General features: G+C 35.5%; 1 protein-coding gene across 3 annotated transcripts in view; it reads right to left on the reverse strand.

Moving 5' to 3' along the window:
• CYP7B1 (cytochrome P450 family 7 subfamily B member 1) overlaps nt 1-19,239 on the reverse strand; it is a 303,286-nt gene that overhangs the window by 74,585 nt on the left and 209,462 nt on the right. For 2 of the 3 annotated variants that reach the window (XM_072604685.1, XM_072604687.1), the window contains exons 2-3: nt 14,068-14,115; nt 10,339-10,475 (exon numbers count right to left, since the gene is read on the reverse strand). In XM_072604685.1, the coding sequence (XP_072460786.1) occupies nt 10,339-10,475; nt 14,068-14,115 (185 nt within the window). The remainder of the gene's footprint in view (nt 1-10,338; nt 10,476-14,067; nt 14,116-19,239) is intronic. The other variant, XM_072604686.1, reaches the window with a different exon arrangement.

A 19,239-nucleotide genomic window follows, 5' to 3' on the forward strand; every position in this document is an offset into this window, starting at 1 on the left:
AAAGGAGAAATGCTGAGGAAAATAATACCTTTAAAAATAGGCTAACTCAACTGGAAAAAGAGGTCCAAGAAGCCAATGAGGAGAAGAATGCTTTAAAAAGCAGAATTAGTCAAGTGGGAAAGGTGTTTCAAAAGCTCATTGAACAAAATAGTTCTTTAGAAATGAGAGCAGAGTTCAGGGAAGCTAATGACTATATGATAAACCAAGAAGTTACAAAACAAAAGCAAAAGATTGAAAAGATAGAAGATAATGTGAAACATCTCATTGGAAAAACAATTGACCTGGAAAATAGATCCAGGAGAGACAATTTAAAAATTATGGGACTACCTGAAAGCCATGATCAAAAAAAGAGCCTAGACACTATCTTTCATGAAATTATCAAGGAAAACTGCCTTGATGTTCTAGAATCAGAAGGCAAAATAAATATTGAAAGAATCCACTGACCACCTCCTGAAAGACACCTGAAAGGAGAAACTCCTAGGAATATTGTGGCCAAATTTCAGGGTTCCCAGGTCAAGGAGAAAATATTGCAAGCAGCTAGAAAGAAACAATTCAAGTATTGTGGAAATACAATCAGGATAACACCGGATCTGACGGCTTCTACACTAAGGGATTGAAGGGCTGAGAATAGGATATTCTAGAAGTCAAAGGAACTTGGATTAAAACCAAGAATCACCTACCCAGCAAAACTGAGTATAATAATTCAGGGGGAAAAATGGTCATTCAATGATATAGAGGATTTTCAAGCATTCCTCATGAAAAGACCAGAACTGAATAGAAAATATGACTTTCAAACACAAGAATCAAGAGAAGCATGAACAGGTAAAGAGGAAAGAGAAATCATAAAGGACTTTCTAAAGCTGAACTGTTTACATTCCTACATGGAAAGATAATATTTGTAACTCTTGAGACTTTTCTCAGTATTTGGGTAGCTGGAGGGATTACACACACACACACACACACACACACACACACACACACACATAGACAGAGAGGACAGGTTGAGTTGAATCAGAAGAGATGGTATCCATAAAAAAAAATAAATAAAATTAAGGAGAGAGGAAAATATTGGGAGGAAAAAGGGAGAAATGGAATGGGGCAGACTATCACTCATAAGAGAGACAAGAAATATCTTTTTCAATGGAGAAGAAAAGGGAGGAGGTGAGAGGAGAAAAGTGAAGTTTACTCTCTTCACATTTGGCTTAAGGAGGGAATAACATGCTCACTCAATTTGGTATGAAAATCTATCATTGGTATGAAAATCTGTCTATCACTACAGGAAAGTAGGGGAGAAGGGGACAAGTGGGGTGAGGGGGATGATAGAAGGTAGGGCAAAGGGAAGAAGGGAGTAACTAGAAGCAAACACTTTTGGAAGGAGACAAGGTCAAATGAGAGAATAGGAGAAATGGGGGGACAGGGTAGAATGGAGGGCAATATAGTTAGTCTTACACAACATGACTATCATGGAAGTCTTTTGCAAAACCACACATATATAACCTGTGTTGAATTGCTTGCCTTCTCAGTGGGGATGGGTGGGGAGGGAGGGAGAAAGAGAAGTTGGAATTCAAAGTATTAGAAACGAATGTTGAGAATTGTTATTGCATATAACTGGGAAATAAGAAATACAGGTAATGGGGTATAGAAATTTATCTTGCCCTACAAGAAAAGAGTGAAGATGGGAATAAGGAAAGGGTAGGATGTGATAGAAGGGAGGGCACATTGAGGGAAGGGGTAATCAGAATGCAAGGTGTTATGGCATGGGGGGAGGGGAGAGATGGGGAGAAAAATTGGAACTCAAAATTTTGTGGAAATGAATGTTGAAATCTAAAAATAAATAAATAAAACTATTAAAAAATTAAAAAAAATTCCAAAGAACCAACCAAAAAGTTAATTGAAATAATTAAAAACATCTACCAAGTTGCATGATATGAAAACCCTCCAAAGCAAGGAGGGAAGGTCTTGTGCCTTGCTGGAGGATGAAGCTTGGTGGAGGAAGTGTGTTAAGTGAGCAACTGGGATTAGCATTTTACAATGTCAATTCATAAGGTTATTACATTTAGATGTTTTAGTTTCTTGATCTGTGGAGGTAGCTGTAATAGTTCTACTTTTGGTGCATGATTTCTCTTTTAGGTGTTTTTTGAGAGTTGGTAGGGACTGGAAAAAAAATGTTTAGTCTTCCATTTGGTTGATCACATGAAATAAAAGTTGATCCTACCTTTCTTTACTTCAATAAACATTTATTAAATACCTACTATGTGTGCCAGCCACTGTGCTAAGCACTGGGGATACAATTAAGAGAAAGAAAACCATTCTCTGTCCTCAAGGATCTTACAGTCTAATGGGGCAGAGACAGTACACAAAAGGAAGCAGGAAACCTAAGAATGGGCAGACATCAGGGAGTACCGAGAACAGGGGCATCTTGTTCCTTAGAGGTGAAATAAGGCAGAGAGGAAAGGAGACTAGGGGACACTAATATCAATCAAGGCTTGAGTTAGCAGCATGATGATGAGGTTATCATTAAGGAACTTATCCTGGAAGGGGCACCTTGTTGGTATTGAAATTAAGCAGGGCAGTAACGTGCCTTCTTAACAGAATGCATGCATCACCTATCTATTAGCAAACGATCAAACCACCAATGACCCCTCCAAATACGGTCCAATAAAATATTCATATACTTTATACAGAGTATTCATGGCTTGCATCTTGAAAAGAAAATCTATACATGTAAGAAAACAATGTATTAGATGATGAGGTAAAAGGATATGGCCTTTTGCAACCTCAGAGCTGTAAAGAGCAACTTATTATCAAGTTGGCAATTATTCAACAAGCTTCCTCCAGGTAACATGTATGCTGCCTTTGTTGATATTGTATATTCACTGACTCAGTTTTACCTTAATGAGATACTCACATATTGCAAATCTGTTAAATAGACCCAAGAATGATGAAAATGTTAATGTTTGATGTCCACATGGAAAACTGTTCTCCATTTAAAGTCTAGCACCAACAAATTATTATCCAGAACAATGGATAGAAAACATGGCATTTTTCAGAGACACAGTTTAAGTCCGTTATGGTTCTAATTCAACTTAAATTCATTTTCATTTCTCTGGAATAGGAGTAAGGCTTTCAAATTAAGAAAACAAAGCAAACATCTTATTAACTGCTAGATACATATGAAGAAGAAGTTATGTCTCCACCAAAAACAAATAGCTCCTTCACGTGTAATCTTTTTTCAACGATACCTAAATGTTATTTAAACTGGATTTAGGTAAGATTCCCAATGTACTTTATGGAGGAAAGATAGAGAATGAAGGCTTCGAGCTTATATCCAGAGGGTCACATTGACTGAGAGGATCAAGTTAATACTTACACATGCTTTGCTCTTTACCATGTAAGGGATATAATGAGCATAGAGATATCAAGAATAAGTCTGTGGCTAAATTTGTTTAGAGATTTAAATGGCATTCTGAAATCAAAGCTGAATGGGAAGAACACATTTAAAATAATTTACACCTCTACAACAGCTATCATAATGTTCATCTTCAGAACTATAAAATGGATGATAGCTTAGAAAATATGCTAACAAAATCCTAAGCAATGTTAGGGAAAGAGGGAAATACAGGTTCCATCACCATAAGACACCTTGAGAAAGATTAACACGTCCATGTCAAAGAAGTAAGATAACTGACAGGTATTCTCAGAGCAAATAACAGGCAGGTTACAAAACTAAAAAAAATACTTTTAGAATAAAAGCGTATGAAATGACTATGATATAAAAGTGGCATAAAAAGACTTTTTGAGTGTTGTCCACTTGGACTTAATCAACAATATACTGCCAAATAATTGCTGAACAAATGGATGAGACTTATTAGGTTCTTTTGGAAATAAAAGGGTCGATGACAGCAATTCAGGATGTTATTTCAACCAAAAATTACAGAAGAATCTTTAACAGACCCTACTTAGTAAATAATATGGATTATGCAGGGAAACAAAGGAGACAGTACAAAATATCACTGTAGGTTGTGAAAAATTAGCACCTACAAAATACCTAGCAAGGCATCATCTGATGTCTAAAATCATATATCAAGAGCTCACTGTCATTCATGGACCCTCAGGCAACAACAGGCATTACCATACCTCATACACAGAACTCAAAATATCCTGGACAACTCAACCAATAAACTGTACTGGAACTGAGCCATTACAACAAATTGAACTGGTGCCAACAAGAACCTGGACATAGCACTGATTTCATAAAAAAATGCAAGCAGCCTTTTAATAGATGCATCCATCTAAAATAGCATACCATCCAAGCTCAATGGAACGAACTATTTTCCAAGGAGAGAAACCCAGCTGAGGCAAACAGGATGAAATGGGATATCAACCAGTTCTGTCTGGGAGTTGGAACAAGAATTATTTCAGTAAGCCTACAAAGAAAGAGTTTATGTCCTAATTATTTTATTTGATTACAAAAAGCAGTTATTTCATCCAGCTGTGGAATATCCCATAGAATGCTGAATGTCATAGCTAGTACTTATATAGCACTTTGAAGTTCAAAGTCCTTTACTTATGTTAACTGATTTGTTCATCACAAATATCCTGCGAGCTATTATTATCCCCATTTTATAGATGAGTAAACTAAAGCACAGAGAGGTTAAGAAACTTTGCTCAGGATTTCACTTTTATTAAGTGTCTAAGGTAGGATTTGAACCTGGGTCTTTCTGATATCAAGTTCCATACTCTATACACTACGCCACCTCACTGTCTTTATAAAACAATAGTAGCAACATAATGACTTTCCTGAAAACTGCTTTTATCTGAACTCCAATGAAAAAAGATGAGATAATAATAAATGGGAATGGTCAAGAAAGTTTTTTGAATAGTTTTTTTTTCTTGTAACAGATTAAAATAGGAAAATTGTCAATGAATGAAAATGCAATATAGAAATCAGTATTCAAATGAGGGCTAAGATTATTTTTACAACACTAATTATGTTTTTAAAAGATTTTGAGTGGGATCTAATAACGGATGCTCTTAAAATATATATATGAATGAGTGGGATCTAATAACGGATGCTCTTAAAATATATATATGAACTTAAGGTAAGACTCTAGATCATCATCTAAGTTTAAAGATAGATGTCTCTCATTTGAAAAAAAAAATTGATTATATCTTGAATAAAATACCTGAAGTTTTAAACTTCACTTAAAAAAGCAAAATGTTCTATTTATTTAATAGGCCAGTCATTGTTAAATTTTAGAGTAGCAAATCATTAACTGTTCCATGTCTTTCATATATTTTTCATAATATTCTAATGTTAAAAGATCATAGTCTCAGAAAAAAAGTCAATGAAAAGTGGCTTTTAATAGTTTCTTAAAATTCTTGCTCAGCTGAGTCTTCAATGCATTGTTTTATTCCCAAGAAAAATGTTGGCTGAGTGAATATTGGAAATCTAGAAATGACTTTTTTCCTCTTGGAGACTATCACGTTTATATAATCATCCTCTTATTAGGAAGATTTCACCGAACTGTTGACAATGATGTACAGTACTGCTTCGCTGGTGTGACGTTTAGGGAAAATGATTCTGCTGCACCACCACACAAAACCAATTAGAGAACTATTTTCTACGACAGGTCAGAAATTTACATTGTTTCTCATGGAAAGATGTGCCTTTTAATTTCTTTATTAAGATGACATCTATGTCCCTTGTGACTTTTTTGGATGACAATCATTTGCTCATCACATGGAAAAGTACAACTGGAGAAATCGCATGACTGGTATGGGGCAAGGGCAGAAACTCTGGTCATCATTTCAAATTTTCCAAATGAACTACTTTGCAAATTGATCATTAGGACAATATATATTAGTATAAATTTTTGACAGTACCTGGATTCATAAATGGGGTTAAGAGAATAGGGAAGTACTACATATTCAATCATGAAAGTTCTGTCAGCTACATGCAAAACATTATTTACATCACACCACTAAGACAGCATAAAATTCAGCATGAATCTCAGAATTTGAGTTTATGACACTAAAAATCAAGTGAGGCTTTTTTTAATTGATTTTTTTCAAGATAATCAAAAGTAGACTGACATTCATGAGTTTCTCTTTATTTCACTAAGAATATGTCAATACAATGGCACAACAATTGGAGAAATGAAAAATTCATTTAGTCAGTTGCTTTATCTACTTGATGACAATCAATCACTTTGGTTATTTAAAAAAAGTTGATTAGTATTGTCATTGTGTAAGCAGAACTTCAGTTAATATATTAAGTGTCATCCATGGCTCATTCATGCATTGCAGCTAACTATATATTAACCCGAAGTGATCAAATGCTTCTAGATTTTGCCTTACTTGTGTTTGTCAACAATTTGATGACTTGTCTTGCTAGATTTCCCAGCCACAAAAAGAATTTCTTTTACATCTATAGTCAGAGTAATCTTGACTCAGTGTAGTACCAGGCACAATAAAGAAACCCTGTTCCAACCTAGATGTCACCTGATAGTCTTCCAGAAAGGATTTGGGAACTGTCACTTCTAGTCCCCACATGCAAGGGCAGGCATAGAGTCTTATGACTTCCTACCATGCTTAAGAAACTGAGTGGTCTAGAGTAAAAGAGAAATGGGGTGGGGGATGCCAACACTAGTAATGCCTTTAAAGATTCTTGTCATTTAATAATAATCCATATTCTTTTTCAAACTAAAAACAAAAGTGCTGGGTGTGATTGTAAACACCTGCAATTCCTGCTACTGGCATGCTAACATTAGTGTATCTCCTGAATTAATGAATTCTCAGCTGCAGCTTCAGATGTCCACACTATCTTCAATCAATATGGTAAGCAATCAATATGGGGGCAGGTGGTCAACCAGGATGCTTAAGGAGCAGCAAAACAGCTTCAGGTAGAGATGGAGCAGGTCGAAAATCCTATGTCTTTCTTGTAGTGTGATCAGCCTTTAAACACACAAACACACATACACATACTTTGACAGGGTTTCATTTTAAATAACTGCCTCTCTTCTTGGAACTAAGAAGAGAAGGCAGCTTCTTTCTTGCTCCTAGAAGCCATAAAAAAGCCTATTTCAGGTACTCTGTGAAACACACTGTGGCCATATCAGTTAACCTTCCCAATCCCCTACTTATGCCTCTGAGCTCACTGAGGCTTTTGAACTTCCACATATATCTTTTCATATTTTTCCCCATAGCACTGGAGTGTGGGATTAAGGATCATCATTCTCTGGGGATGGTTTCCTTAGGAAGGTTCTAATTAGGGACAATTTTGCTTTGCATTCTCTAGGCCCCATATAGATTTTTAAACTTTCAAATAATGCATCCTCCTACCTATCCTTGGGCACATCTTATCCATACATCAACCACTACAGTAATAAATAGCCAGGATCCAGTGAGAATATATGTAGGTAGTGACCTTGTCATATATATTGCCATCACTCACCAACACAGGGGTGAAAGGTGCTGCTAATATGTGAATTCCAGGACTGGAATGAGCTTCCAGAATGAAGAAATTTTTTGGAATATAATAAAGAAAATCTGGAGGGCAGCCAATTAGAACTCAGGAAGATAAGTCTTCCTGACTCCCAGGTCCAGCACTCTGTCCACTGTGCCATCTAACTGCCCTCTTTGTCTTTACTTCTTTTTATAATTTCTCTTGATTTTCTAGATCTTTTGTTTTCCCAAATGGATTTTATTTCATGAAGTCCTATAAATTGTCCCCTTGGTAATTTGATTAAGTATAGTATCAAATGTATAAATTTATTCTGGAAATATTGTCATTTTATTACATTGGGATGGCTAGTTATGAGCACTGAATTTTTCTCCAGATATTTTAATTATTTTTTTTATTTCCTTAAGGAGCACATTGTACTTTTATGTGCTTTGGGAGGTAGATGCCCAAATTTTAAAAAAAAATTTTGTAGTTCTTTGAAATGGAATTTCCTTCTCTATTGTTGCTTCATTTGTTATATAATATAGAAATGCTATTGATTTTTGAAAATGTGTTTTGCAGCTTTGCTGTAACTTTGCTGAAGGTACTAATTGTCTCAATTAGTGCTGACTCCCTAGGAGTTTCTCAGTAAACCATGATATTGTCACCAAGCAGGGATAGTTTTATATCTTCTTTAATTATCTCTTATTCTTTAATTCATTTCCTTGACTTACTACTGTTCTTAGCATTTTCAGAACTACGTTAAATAATAGTGGGCAAAGTGAACATCTTTATTTCACTCCTGTATTTACTAGGAAAAGTTGTAGTGTAACTGTAAAACTTATGAAGCTTTTTTTTGTTTTTAATTTTAGATGTTTGCATTTTCTGATATTAAAAAGGTCTTTTTATGCCTAAACTTTGTAAGGATTTTAGCATAAAAGGGTATTAAATTTTGACAAAGGATTTCTCCATCTATTGCCATTTTGGATTTTGGTATTTAATGTGATTAATTATGTTTATTGTTTTCCTCATGGCGAACCATCTTCGAATCCCTGGTATGAATCCCATATGATCCTAATGCGTGATTACTTCAATAAATCACTGTAGTTTGCTTAATAGGATTTTGTTTAAAATTGATAATCATTAATGATATTGATCTATAGTTTTTGTTCTGTGTTTTATATTTCCCTGGTTTAGCTATTAATACTACATTTTTCTCATAAGAAGATTCTGGTAGGGTAGTTCTTTCTTAATATTTGAGAATAATTTATCAACTATGGGTACTAAATTATAGAAGTCTGATAGAATTCTCATCAGCCCCTATAGATTTTTCTTTGGTAGTTCCTTTACAATTCAATCTATTTCTTGTTCTGAGACTTGGGTTACTTAAGATCTTTATGTGGTCTTATTTTGTATTTTTGAAATTTTTGTGTTCTCAGTTTTACTAGCACATAACTATTCAAAATATGTTCTGGTTGTTCTTCTGAGAGTTCAATTTTCCTTAGATTGTCTCTATGCATCCTGTCTTCAAGATCAGTATGCTTTGCCTGCGGAGTGAGTGTATTTTCTTTTCCTGTTTTTCTTCTCCTCTAGACTATCCTTCCCTTTTCTCAATATTGACTATTATTCTGTTTTTTGCTTTCTTTGATGAGGCCTGCTATTGCATATTTCGATTTTTATTCCAATCTGTTTGCAGTTCATAAATTCTGCTCTCATAATTGCCATTTCTCTTTTGAACCACTCATGAATGAATGATGGTTCCCCATTCTTCTCAAACTCCATAGAGTATTCTCTCTTATCAAGTACTGTATCCTTTTCCATTGTTTTACAGTATTTATTTATAGATGCCTGAACTCATTAGGTCTGGAGACCATATTTCCTTCTGTTGTTACTGCTTTTCCTCTCTTCCTCTTAATTCATGTTTATATTCAAGGTTTTTGGGTTTTCTTCCCAAAATCGTTGGTAATTTCAGTCTCTTCCCCTGCCTATTAATTTTCCTATTACTCTCTTTCTGACTCCTTCCCCTCTGTGGTTTCTTTAAGTGCTAGATCTAAAAGCATCTCAGCCTTCTCCCACGCTGGGCAATTTATGGTTACCAGTCTATGTCTTTGCCCCAACTGACTTTCTGAGTGGTCAGAAGTGGACCCAACTGAATTCCATGTTCTTTCCTTCAAGCTTAGTGGAGTTTATATGCTTCCTCTTCCCCCATCCAACACACAGTGTTCTGCCCCATTCCCTCTCTTCCTTTGGCCTGATGCCAGATATTTGGCACGGACTGGTGCTAGAGGATTGTGGCCCTTGGTAGACTTTTGATCCTGACAGGTTGTGGTCACTTGGCTAGCACAGCCAGGGGAAATTTTCACAGCCTGGCATGGGGTTCTCCACAATACTAAAAAGAGGGAAGGGAAACTAGAATATCAGTACAGGTTTTTTTGGAAGACTGTGTTATGTCCTTAGGTCCTCTAGTAAAGCCTTCATACAGGTAGTGTGGCAAATGGAGAAGGGGTACTGAGTGAGTTCAGGGTCAGTGAACATTATTATTTGGGTTTGTTCTTTTGCATTCTTGGTGTCCTAAACCATGGAGACAGCTTAAGTTGCTTTATCTTGGGTGCATAATTTCTTTTTTGATGGTTTGAAAGATCATGGGTATCAGAGAAAATACATAGTCCTCTTATCTCAATGCTCATGTGACCAGAATGTCTCATTATTTCTTATGGTACAATAATTATATGTCAGGTATAATTTTTTAAGCAATTCCCTAATTGCTATAAAATACTATAGTTTGTGTTTAACAAGAGCTCTATATATGAAAGCATAGTAGTAAATAACTTCTTTGAAATAATTAAAAAATTGATAAAATGAGTATAGAAGACATTAATGAAAAGAATTCTTACCATTAATTTGTAAGGTAAATATATCTCCATATTTTTTCTGATAATCTTGGATGCTTTTGAAAGAATTTTTTGCAATTTTATAGGACACTCCGAAGAAAGGAATCAAGCCATTTATCAATGGAGGCTCCCCAGGTCTCCTATGTAAATAATAAGAAAAACAAGGGACATCAAATTAATCACATGTCAACCTGCATGGCAGGCACATCTACAAGCTGACAGATGAGCTGGACAATTTCAATGGCTCCTTCCAATTATACTATTCAACAACATCCATTACCCTCTTCGTAACATCATGCCAGGCCATGAATAGAAAAATATAGTTGGAGTTAAATGATTTGAGCTCGACTCTGCTCTTAGAGACTCAGAATCTGTAAAGCCTTAGACAGCTCTCTTCATTTCTCTAAACCTTGGTTTTCTCACTTCAGAGGGTCCTTCCAGAGCTAAATCTAGGCCTCCACAATCATATGCTGAAACATCTACAGTGAATACGTTGGATTTACAAAACTCACTGACTCTAATTTTAAGATTATGGGCTAGCTGGCATGGTGGCTAGAATGCTGGGCCTGGAGTCAGGAAGACCTGAATTCAAATCTGCCTTCAGATGCTTAAAATAAACTTAATGCTTCAAATTACTTTACTGGGCAAGTTGATTAACCTACATCTCAGTTTCTTCACCTGAAAAATGGGGATAATAGCACCTACCTTATAGGGCTGTTTTGAGGATCAAATGAGATATTTGAAAAGCACTTGATACAGTGCCTAGCATATAGCAGATGCTTAATAAATGCTTATTTCCTTCATTCTTTCCATCTCTTTCCTCCTCCCATCTTTTTATCCTTCTTTCTCTCTTCCCTTTCTTCATTTCTTCTTCCCTTCCCTTCTTCTGCCCTTCTTTTCTTGCCTTCCTTCTGTCCTTTTCCTTCACTCCACCCATTTTCCCCTTTCTCTCTTCCATTTCTCCCTTCCTTCCCAGTAATCCCTACACATTTCCAATTGAGTCAAAAAACCATTTATTAAAAATTGTATAAAATAAGTATCTAGAAAATAGGCTGTGCTTTTTAAACCAGTTTACAGTTTCACTAGTGAGGGTGTTGCCTATGTCTAATAACACTCACCCAGAAACAATACCAATTTTTTTATTGGTGTAATACAATACAATTACTTAAAATACAGCTTCTGACAACCTTTCACACCTGTTACTAAACAGCCTAAACAAACTAAACAGAAATTAAACTGATTGTCTCAGTTTACTCAAAAATGTTTGTTGATCTAACATTATATAGACCAAAATCAATGACTGACTGACTTGATTTTTCTTTTCTTGAGCAGTTGCTATGATATTATTAATTCAGTCCAATAACCTTATTTATGCATATGGCACCTAGAGCATAGATTTAATTGTACATAATGTGTATAACTATTTGTTTCATTATGAAAGGTAAATGTCAACTTCACTCATATTTTAAAGGTTGACTTTGGGGATAATAAATAATGGAATTTAAAGTCCTATTATTTATTAACCAGCTTAGTATTCTTCTAAATGTAAATAAGTTAATTATGATCAAAAAACAAGTAACATACTTTAGAATTTGAAATTAAAGTCACTACGGATGTTATTTAATCTAATAACTCCTACATTCTGCATGTGAGCAGAAGTGAAATGGCTTTCTTACTGTCATTTTTATAATAAGAAGCTAAGCAGGGTTTGCACCTATACCCTCTCAATCTGAAAACCAATGTTCTACTCTTTTTTTCTTTTTCTCTATGACTTCTCTGCATTGCACTGGAGGATGACAATAGAAAATTAAGACAAAGGTTTTGAGTTCAAGCTATATTTACGTATACAACTTTTGAACAAATTGTTCAATCAAAGAATGCGAGATGTAGAAAGGTCCTTACAGGAAATTTAACATGCTTCCTATACTATAGATGAGAAGATGGATTGCTTAGGCTTATTCAGTGGCTTGCCTAAAGTCACTCAGGTGGTGACAAAGCCAAAATTGAACCCACATCTGACTCTCTCCAGCTCAGTAGTTTATTCCACCACATCATACTTCCTTTATTGTCACTTCGGTCAATCTATTTGTAAATTGCATCAAAAAGGCTGTCTTAATCAATTGACTGAGCAGTTCAATGGGAATGGTCAAAATTATTCTGTGGAGATATAGCTACAGATATCTTGCAGTGTTTTTATTCTCTGATGCCTAATATTTTGCCTATCAAAAGAAATCAGCTTATTAACAAAATGTAATTGACTAGATCAGAGGAAGAAAAAAACACTCATCCTGGGTTTAAAGTATGTTAAAGCAGAGCTGCTTATGCCACTAAAAAAAAAGGAACAATTCAACCTATAAAATACCTGCTGTTTTCACTAATATGTGGCTTCATGGATGCTGTACAAAAATTTTTCTCTAATTATGAAAACATGGTCAGCATAAAAGAAAAGTATTGATGGACCTATATTTTAAATTTGACTAAGAAGTCTATGAATCTACATTTTCACATATGAAACATTACATAAAATAACCATGGAGAATAAAAATATTTCTTCCTTTTCAACCTCCTACCCTACTATTCAAAGCCTCAAGTTACAATTTCTTCCAAGTACTGTCGTTTGGCTGACTAAATCCGATTTAAATACAGAAACACAAAGCAAGTCTGGTCTGGAATGGATTAAAACAAATATTCATGAAGAACTCTGATGCTCTAGCCCATCTGTGAAGGTGACTTATACTACATGCAGAACAACCCATTTTGATTAATCACAAGATATTTACTAGCTCAGATCTAATCAAAGATCAAGGGATCACAAGCTTTACTACTATCATACACAGCATGGAAATTTATGTAGCTAGATTAACCCCATCAGAGACTGGTGCTCTCTGTCCCATCATAGTAAAATACAACTTAAAAAAGATAACTATCTGGTTTTTATACATCCCTCTCTTCAAAAAAAAAAAAAAAAGAATCATATAGTGTGTTCCCATGATTAAAATGCAGGAACAAAGTGTCACTTTACTGTCTTTTAAAAAAAATTAATATATTTTCTGCTTTAATTGGAGACATCATCTTGTGATTTAAATTGCACCTTCACTATTCTTCAGAATTTTTTTATGGTCACTAACAATGTCATACTAAAATGACAGCTTAGATTTATACTGCACTAAGAGAAGTTGAAGGTATTTTAACCAAAGAAGTTAAGATTGCTAGTAAATGCCAGAGCTAGGACCGAAGTCCAAGACTCTGAACTTCAAGTTTCTTCAACTATACTACAGTCTTCCCCAAAAGGGAAAGGAAAACAAGAAAGGAAATATTTAGAAATATAAATTTATTAATAGTATCCTTTCCTTTCACCTTCCCATCTTTTTGATTTTCCCAAATAGAACCATTTGTTATCATTTGTAACCATGCTTGTTTTAATAATATTATGACACAAGATGGAGAACTTTCTAATACTAAATGTCCATGTAAAATAAAAGTAACCAAAAGGAGATTGTATTCAAAATTATAAAAAAGAATCCCTAATTCAGAAACTACATTTGTTCATGTCAAACCTTCAATTTTACCTTTTCAAAGTGTGAAAATGATCTGGGTGGTTTACCAAATTTCTCTTCAAAATATTAGGTTTCTACATTGGCTTGCCTTCACTTCCTGAGTTGAACATGCCATTGTGACAAATATTTAAATAGGCTTTTTTGTCATATTCTAATTTAATGCATCTTATCTCACCCTCCACGCTCTGTCATTCGGTCAAAAGCTGTATTCCTCACAGGGTTTCTGCAGGGGGAAGAAAGGTTGCAGCTCAGAGATCCAGAGGAAAATTAACTTAATGCTTCAAGTCCAGAGGATCACATCAGAAAGCCATTTTACTATTACAAAGACGGGAGAGTCGCTGTTTGTTTCAGACGTGTTTAGTTAAGATGAAATAAGCTTACCACTGTTAAACACTATGTCACAGCCATGCATGTTGCAGTAAAAATGTAGCAGTAGTTCATCTTACAACCCACACAAGACTGATAACAGAAATTTGGCTTCATTTCTATTTTTCACTTCTTTTAAGAGGATAGAGGTGACCATAATGACTCATAGAAGTCCACCTGACAGTATAGAGTGAAAATGGGGCAATATATATGCATATGTAGGGATACACATATGGTGAGTGTGTGTATATATGTGTGTGCATGTATATATGTGTGTATATGTAATGTATATGTATGTGTGTACATATATACACGCATACATACATATACTTATGTCCCAAAAGAAAATACTTAGGCAGTTTAATGCCTCTGATTCCAACCTCCTAAACACTTCTTATCACTATTGAAAATGATAGGCACACATTCCACTCTTTGCATGAACTAGCAATTATATCTGACTTTTTATAGAGACTTATAAAAACCATGAGTGGTAGAAGTCCAGGTTTTATTTTGTTCCACTGCTGACAATTTATTTACCTCCAACTTTCTGATGCACATGCTATAGCTTTTGAAAGTTGTCATCTAAAGCACAAATTTATGTAGGAGCAAAGATCTGAGAAGAAGCAAAATATACAGAATATCTGAAAAATATAGAGATAACTCTTTAGGTATTTCTTTCCCTTAAATTTAGAAAATCAAACGCTGAATGATGCAGATTACAAAACTACGATTTCAGAAATACAGCTGAGAAAAATATTTGGGTTCAGACTTTAGAAGCCCTAGTAGAGAAAGATTTTACTTTAATAGAATGACATACATACCAACACTACTTTAATCAGCCTTGTGGATCAATAAAACATATTTATTGCCCCACAGTACTTTTAGAAATCTTTTTCTCCATCCAAGATGCATACTTGCTTAAAATTAATAAAAAATAATATTCTTTACTAGTAGTCCATCACAAATTTATCCTAATCACAAATGGGACTTAAAGATAAGTGACATTTTAGGATAATATATATTTAGAGAGGTTGTTTTAACCTTTTAAAGAATACAGCAAAAACCATCTTAAGACAGCATTTTAGGATCTCTCCAATCCAATGTTGGACTACTTCTCCAGTATGATTCTACATTCTTACTCAGCTTAAGCCTTCTACTTCTACCAAAGGACTTGGTCTTTGAGCATGCCATGAACATTCTTTCCTCTGCAATTATACTTATAATACTCATACATAAAAGTCACTCCTTGTTCCTCTCTGCTTATCTAAATCCCATCAATCCTCACATCTCAGGTCCAACCACACTTCCTCTGCGAAAACTCACACCACTTCAGCTCACAGGAATCTCTCTCTCTCCCCTCTGAAGTGTGGTGTGGCAGAAAGAATATGAGACTTGGAGTCAGAAGACCTGGGTTGAATCCCAGTTATTGCAATAGTCCAGGTGTGAAATGATAAGCCTTGTACTAATATGGTAGCAGTGTCAGAGATGGAGAGAGAGCATGTTATGAAGATGTTATGATGATAGAAACATCAAAATTTGGAAACTGATTGGATTTGGGAAGTGAGACTGAGGAATTGAGGTTGACATTTAGGTCATGACCCTAGGTAACTAAGACCATGATGATGTCCTTGACAGAAATAGGGAAGTTTGGAGCAAGGGAAGGTTTTGAGGCAAATGTGAGTTTAGTTTTGGACAAGCTAAATTAAAGATATGTATGGGTCATCCAAATTGAGATACTGAATAAACAGTTGAAGATAAAAGAAGTCAAGTGTGGTTATGAGTTGGATAAACAGATCTGAGAATTATCTTCATAAAAATGATAATTGAATCTTTAGAAGTACGGGAGATCACTAAGCAAAACTGTATAGATGCAGAAGAGAAGAAGGCCCAACATAGAGCTCTCGGGGACACCAAGTGTTAGTGGGAACTATCTGGATGAAGGTTCAGAAAAGTAGACAAAGAAGGAAGAGTTAGACAAGTAGAAGGGGAAACAGGAGAAAACTGTGACAAAAACCTAGAGAGAAGAAAGTATTAAGGAGAAGAAGGTGACTGACAACATTAAAGGCTACAGAGAAGTCAAGAAGAATAAAGATTAAGAAAAGCCATTAGATTTGGCAATTAAAAGATCATTAATAGTCATTCCCCAATTGATAAATGGTCAAAGGATATGAACAGGCAATTTTCAGAGGAAGAAATTAAAGCTATCTATAATCATATGAAAAAATGCTCTAAATCACTATTGGTTAGAGAGATGCAAATCAAAACAACTCTGAGGTACCACATCACACCTATAAGATTGGCAAACATGACAGAACAAGAAAATGATAAATGCTGGAGAGGATGTGGGAGAGTTGGAACACTAATTCATTGTTGGTGGAGCTGCGAGCGCATCCAACCATTCTGGAAAGCAATTTGGAACTATGCCCAAAGGGCTACAAAAATGTGCATACCCTTTGACCCAGCAATATCACTACTAGGACTATATCCCCAAGAGATCATAAAAATGGGAAAGGGTCCCACATGTACAAAAATATTTATAGCAGCACTCTATGTAGTTGCCAAAAACTGGAAGTCAAGGGGATGTCCATCAATTGGGGAATGGCTGAATAAATTATGGTATATGAATGTAATGGAGTACTATTGTGCCATAAGAAATGATGAACAAGAAGACTTCAGAGAGGCCTGGAAGGACTTATATGACCTGATGCTGAGTGAAAGGAGCAGAACCAGGAGAACTTTATGCACAGCAACGACCACAGTGTGTGAGAGTTTTTTCTGGTAGACTTAGATTTTTGTAGTAACACAAGAACTTCTTAGAAAAAAAAAAAAATCCCAATGGTGGATCTCAAGGCAAAATGCCTTCCACACTCAGAGAGAGAAATATGGAAGTCACTCACACAATGTAGCAGATCATGTTTGTGTATGTGTATGTGTTTGTGTATCATGTTCTGATTTGTTATACGATTTCTTTCATTTATCTCAGTCTGACTACATAGCATGACTATAGTGAAAATATACTCAATAGGAAAGTATATGTAGAATCTATACAGAATTGTATGCAGTCGTGGGGAGGGAGGGGGGTAGTGGGGGGCAGGTGGGGGGGATAAAATCGCAATTGTATGGCAGTGATTGTTAAACATTAAAAAATAAAAATAAAAAATAAAATTAAAAAAAAAGATCTAAAAAAAAAAAAAGATCATTAATAACTTTGAAGAAAGAAGTTTCAGTTGAAAGATAAGGTCAGAATCCAAACTTCAAAAAATCAAGAGAAAAGATGAGAGCAAAGCTTTGGTGACACCAATTGTAGATGGCCTTTTAAAGGATTTTAGTCACAAAAAAAGAAGAGAAATATAATATGACAGCTCATGGGGATGAATGAAGTGAGGGGTTTTTTTTGAGACTAGGAGAAACATGGATGTGATTACAGGCAGTAGGTAAACATCCAGTAGACACAGAGAGAACGAAGATAAGTGATGGAGAAGGGATGCTAGAGAGGGCATTCTATTGATGGAGTGGAATAGATTTTTTGTGCAAGAAAGTGGTTTGCCCTGGGAAGAAAAGGGTCCCTTCATAGGAGATAAGGCTGAAGGTGGTGGAAGGCATCTGAGTGGTATGAGAAGAGTAGGAAAAGAAATGAAAAAAAGGCAAATGACCTAGGTTTTTTTGAGTGAGAAATAGGAAGACTTGAGAGGGTGTTTGGAGGGAGAACTATGGGAAGTTCAAAGAGGGATGCAAAGGACTGAAAACCTGCTGTGGTGAATGGGACAATGAAGTGATAGGAAAAACAAAATGATTTCCTTGCTCCAGGCTACATTAAATCGTTGAAATTTTTCTGGGTTTCAGTTTCCTTATCTATAAAAAGAAAAATAGGATCACAAATTTAGAGCTAGATTAAAAAAACTTAGAAGTCATTGAACCAAAACATTCATTTTACTGATGAGAAAGCTACAACCCAGAGAGATGAAACAGTTTGTCCAAGGTAATGTGTTTGACCAGGTGATTTCTAAAGTCCCCTTCACTTCTAAATGCTATGAGTTTATGAACAATTGACTTGTCCTGCTGGTTTTCATATGATGCATAGGTACTAAATTTCCAATTAGATCATAAGTTCCTTGAAGTCAGAGTCTGTATCATAAAAACAGTGCTTTGCCCATAACTGGAATTCTGTAAATGTGGGTGCTCCCATTCATGTCTTTTCAACTATACAATTCTTGTCCATGTCTCTTCCATTAATCCTCAGTACAGGATCTCCCCGGTGCACTGGAGATCTTCTTCTCCAAGGGTGGGGAAGCTGTAGCCTCAAGGCCACATGTGGTCCTCTAGGTCCTCAAGTGCCACCCTTTGACTGAATCTGAAGTTGGGAAGCAAGGAAGACCTCAGCCATTAAGCTCTTATCCCTTGTTCCTGCTATATTACTGGTCCACTGGCTTTTCTGAATACATATTTTCTGAATGAAACATATGTATATAAAATTAGCTTGAAAGATACACACACACACATACACACACACACACACACACACACATACACAAATACTTCTATCTATTGAGCCAGAAAGGGCCTTATAGATTATCTAATCTAATCCCTTCAATTAAAGTTGGGGAAATTGAGGCAGCATGACACAGGGGCAAGAGTATTGATTCTGGAACCAGATAATTGTGTTCAAATCCTCCCTGTGAGGCTTATTACACATGTGACCTTTGGAAAATCACTTAAGTTCTCCAACCATCAGTTTCCTCATCAGTAAAATGATATGTTTGGACCTGATGTCCTCTGAGATCCCTTTCCGCTCTAGATTTATGATTCTATATGGCCTGGTGGGGAAAGTGATTTTCTTGATTGTGATGGTGGTTGAATTAGTAGCAAAGCAAGAAAAATTCAGCTCTTTTGACTCAGTACAGAGGCCTCTCCATTACATCATACTACTTGATTATGAGCTTAAAAATACTGCTTTCAAAACCTGAAAGGCAGGAAAGTAAAA

The sequence above is a fragment of the Notamacropus eugenii genome, chromosome 4 (genome assembly GCF_028372415.1).
Source record: "Notamacropus eugenii isolate mMacEug1 chromosome 4, mMacEug1.pri_v2, whole genome shotgun sequence".
Taxonomy (NCBI): domain Eukaryota; kingdom Metazoa; phylum Chordata; class Mammalia; order Diprotodontia; family Macropodidae; genus Notamacropus; species Notamacropus eugenii.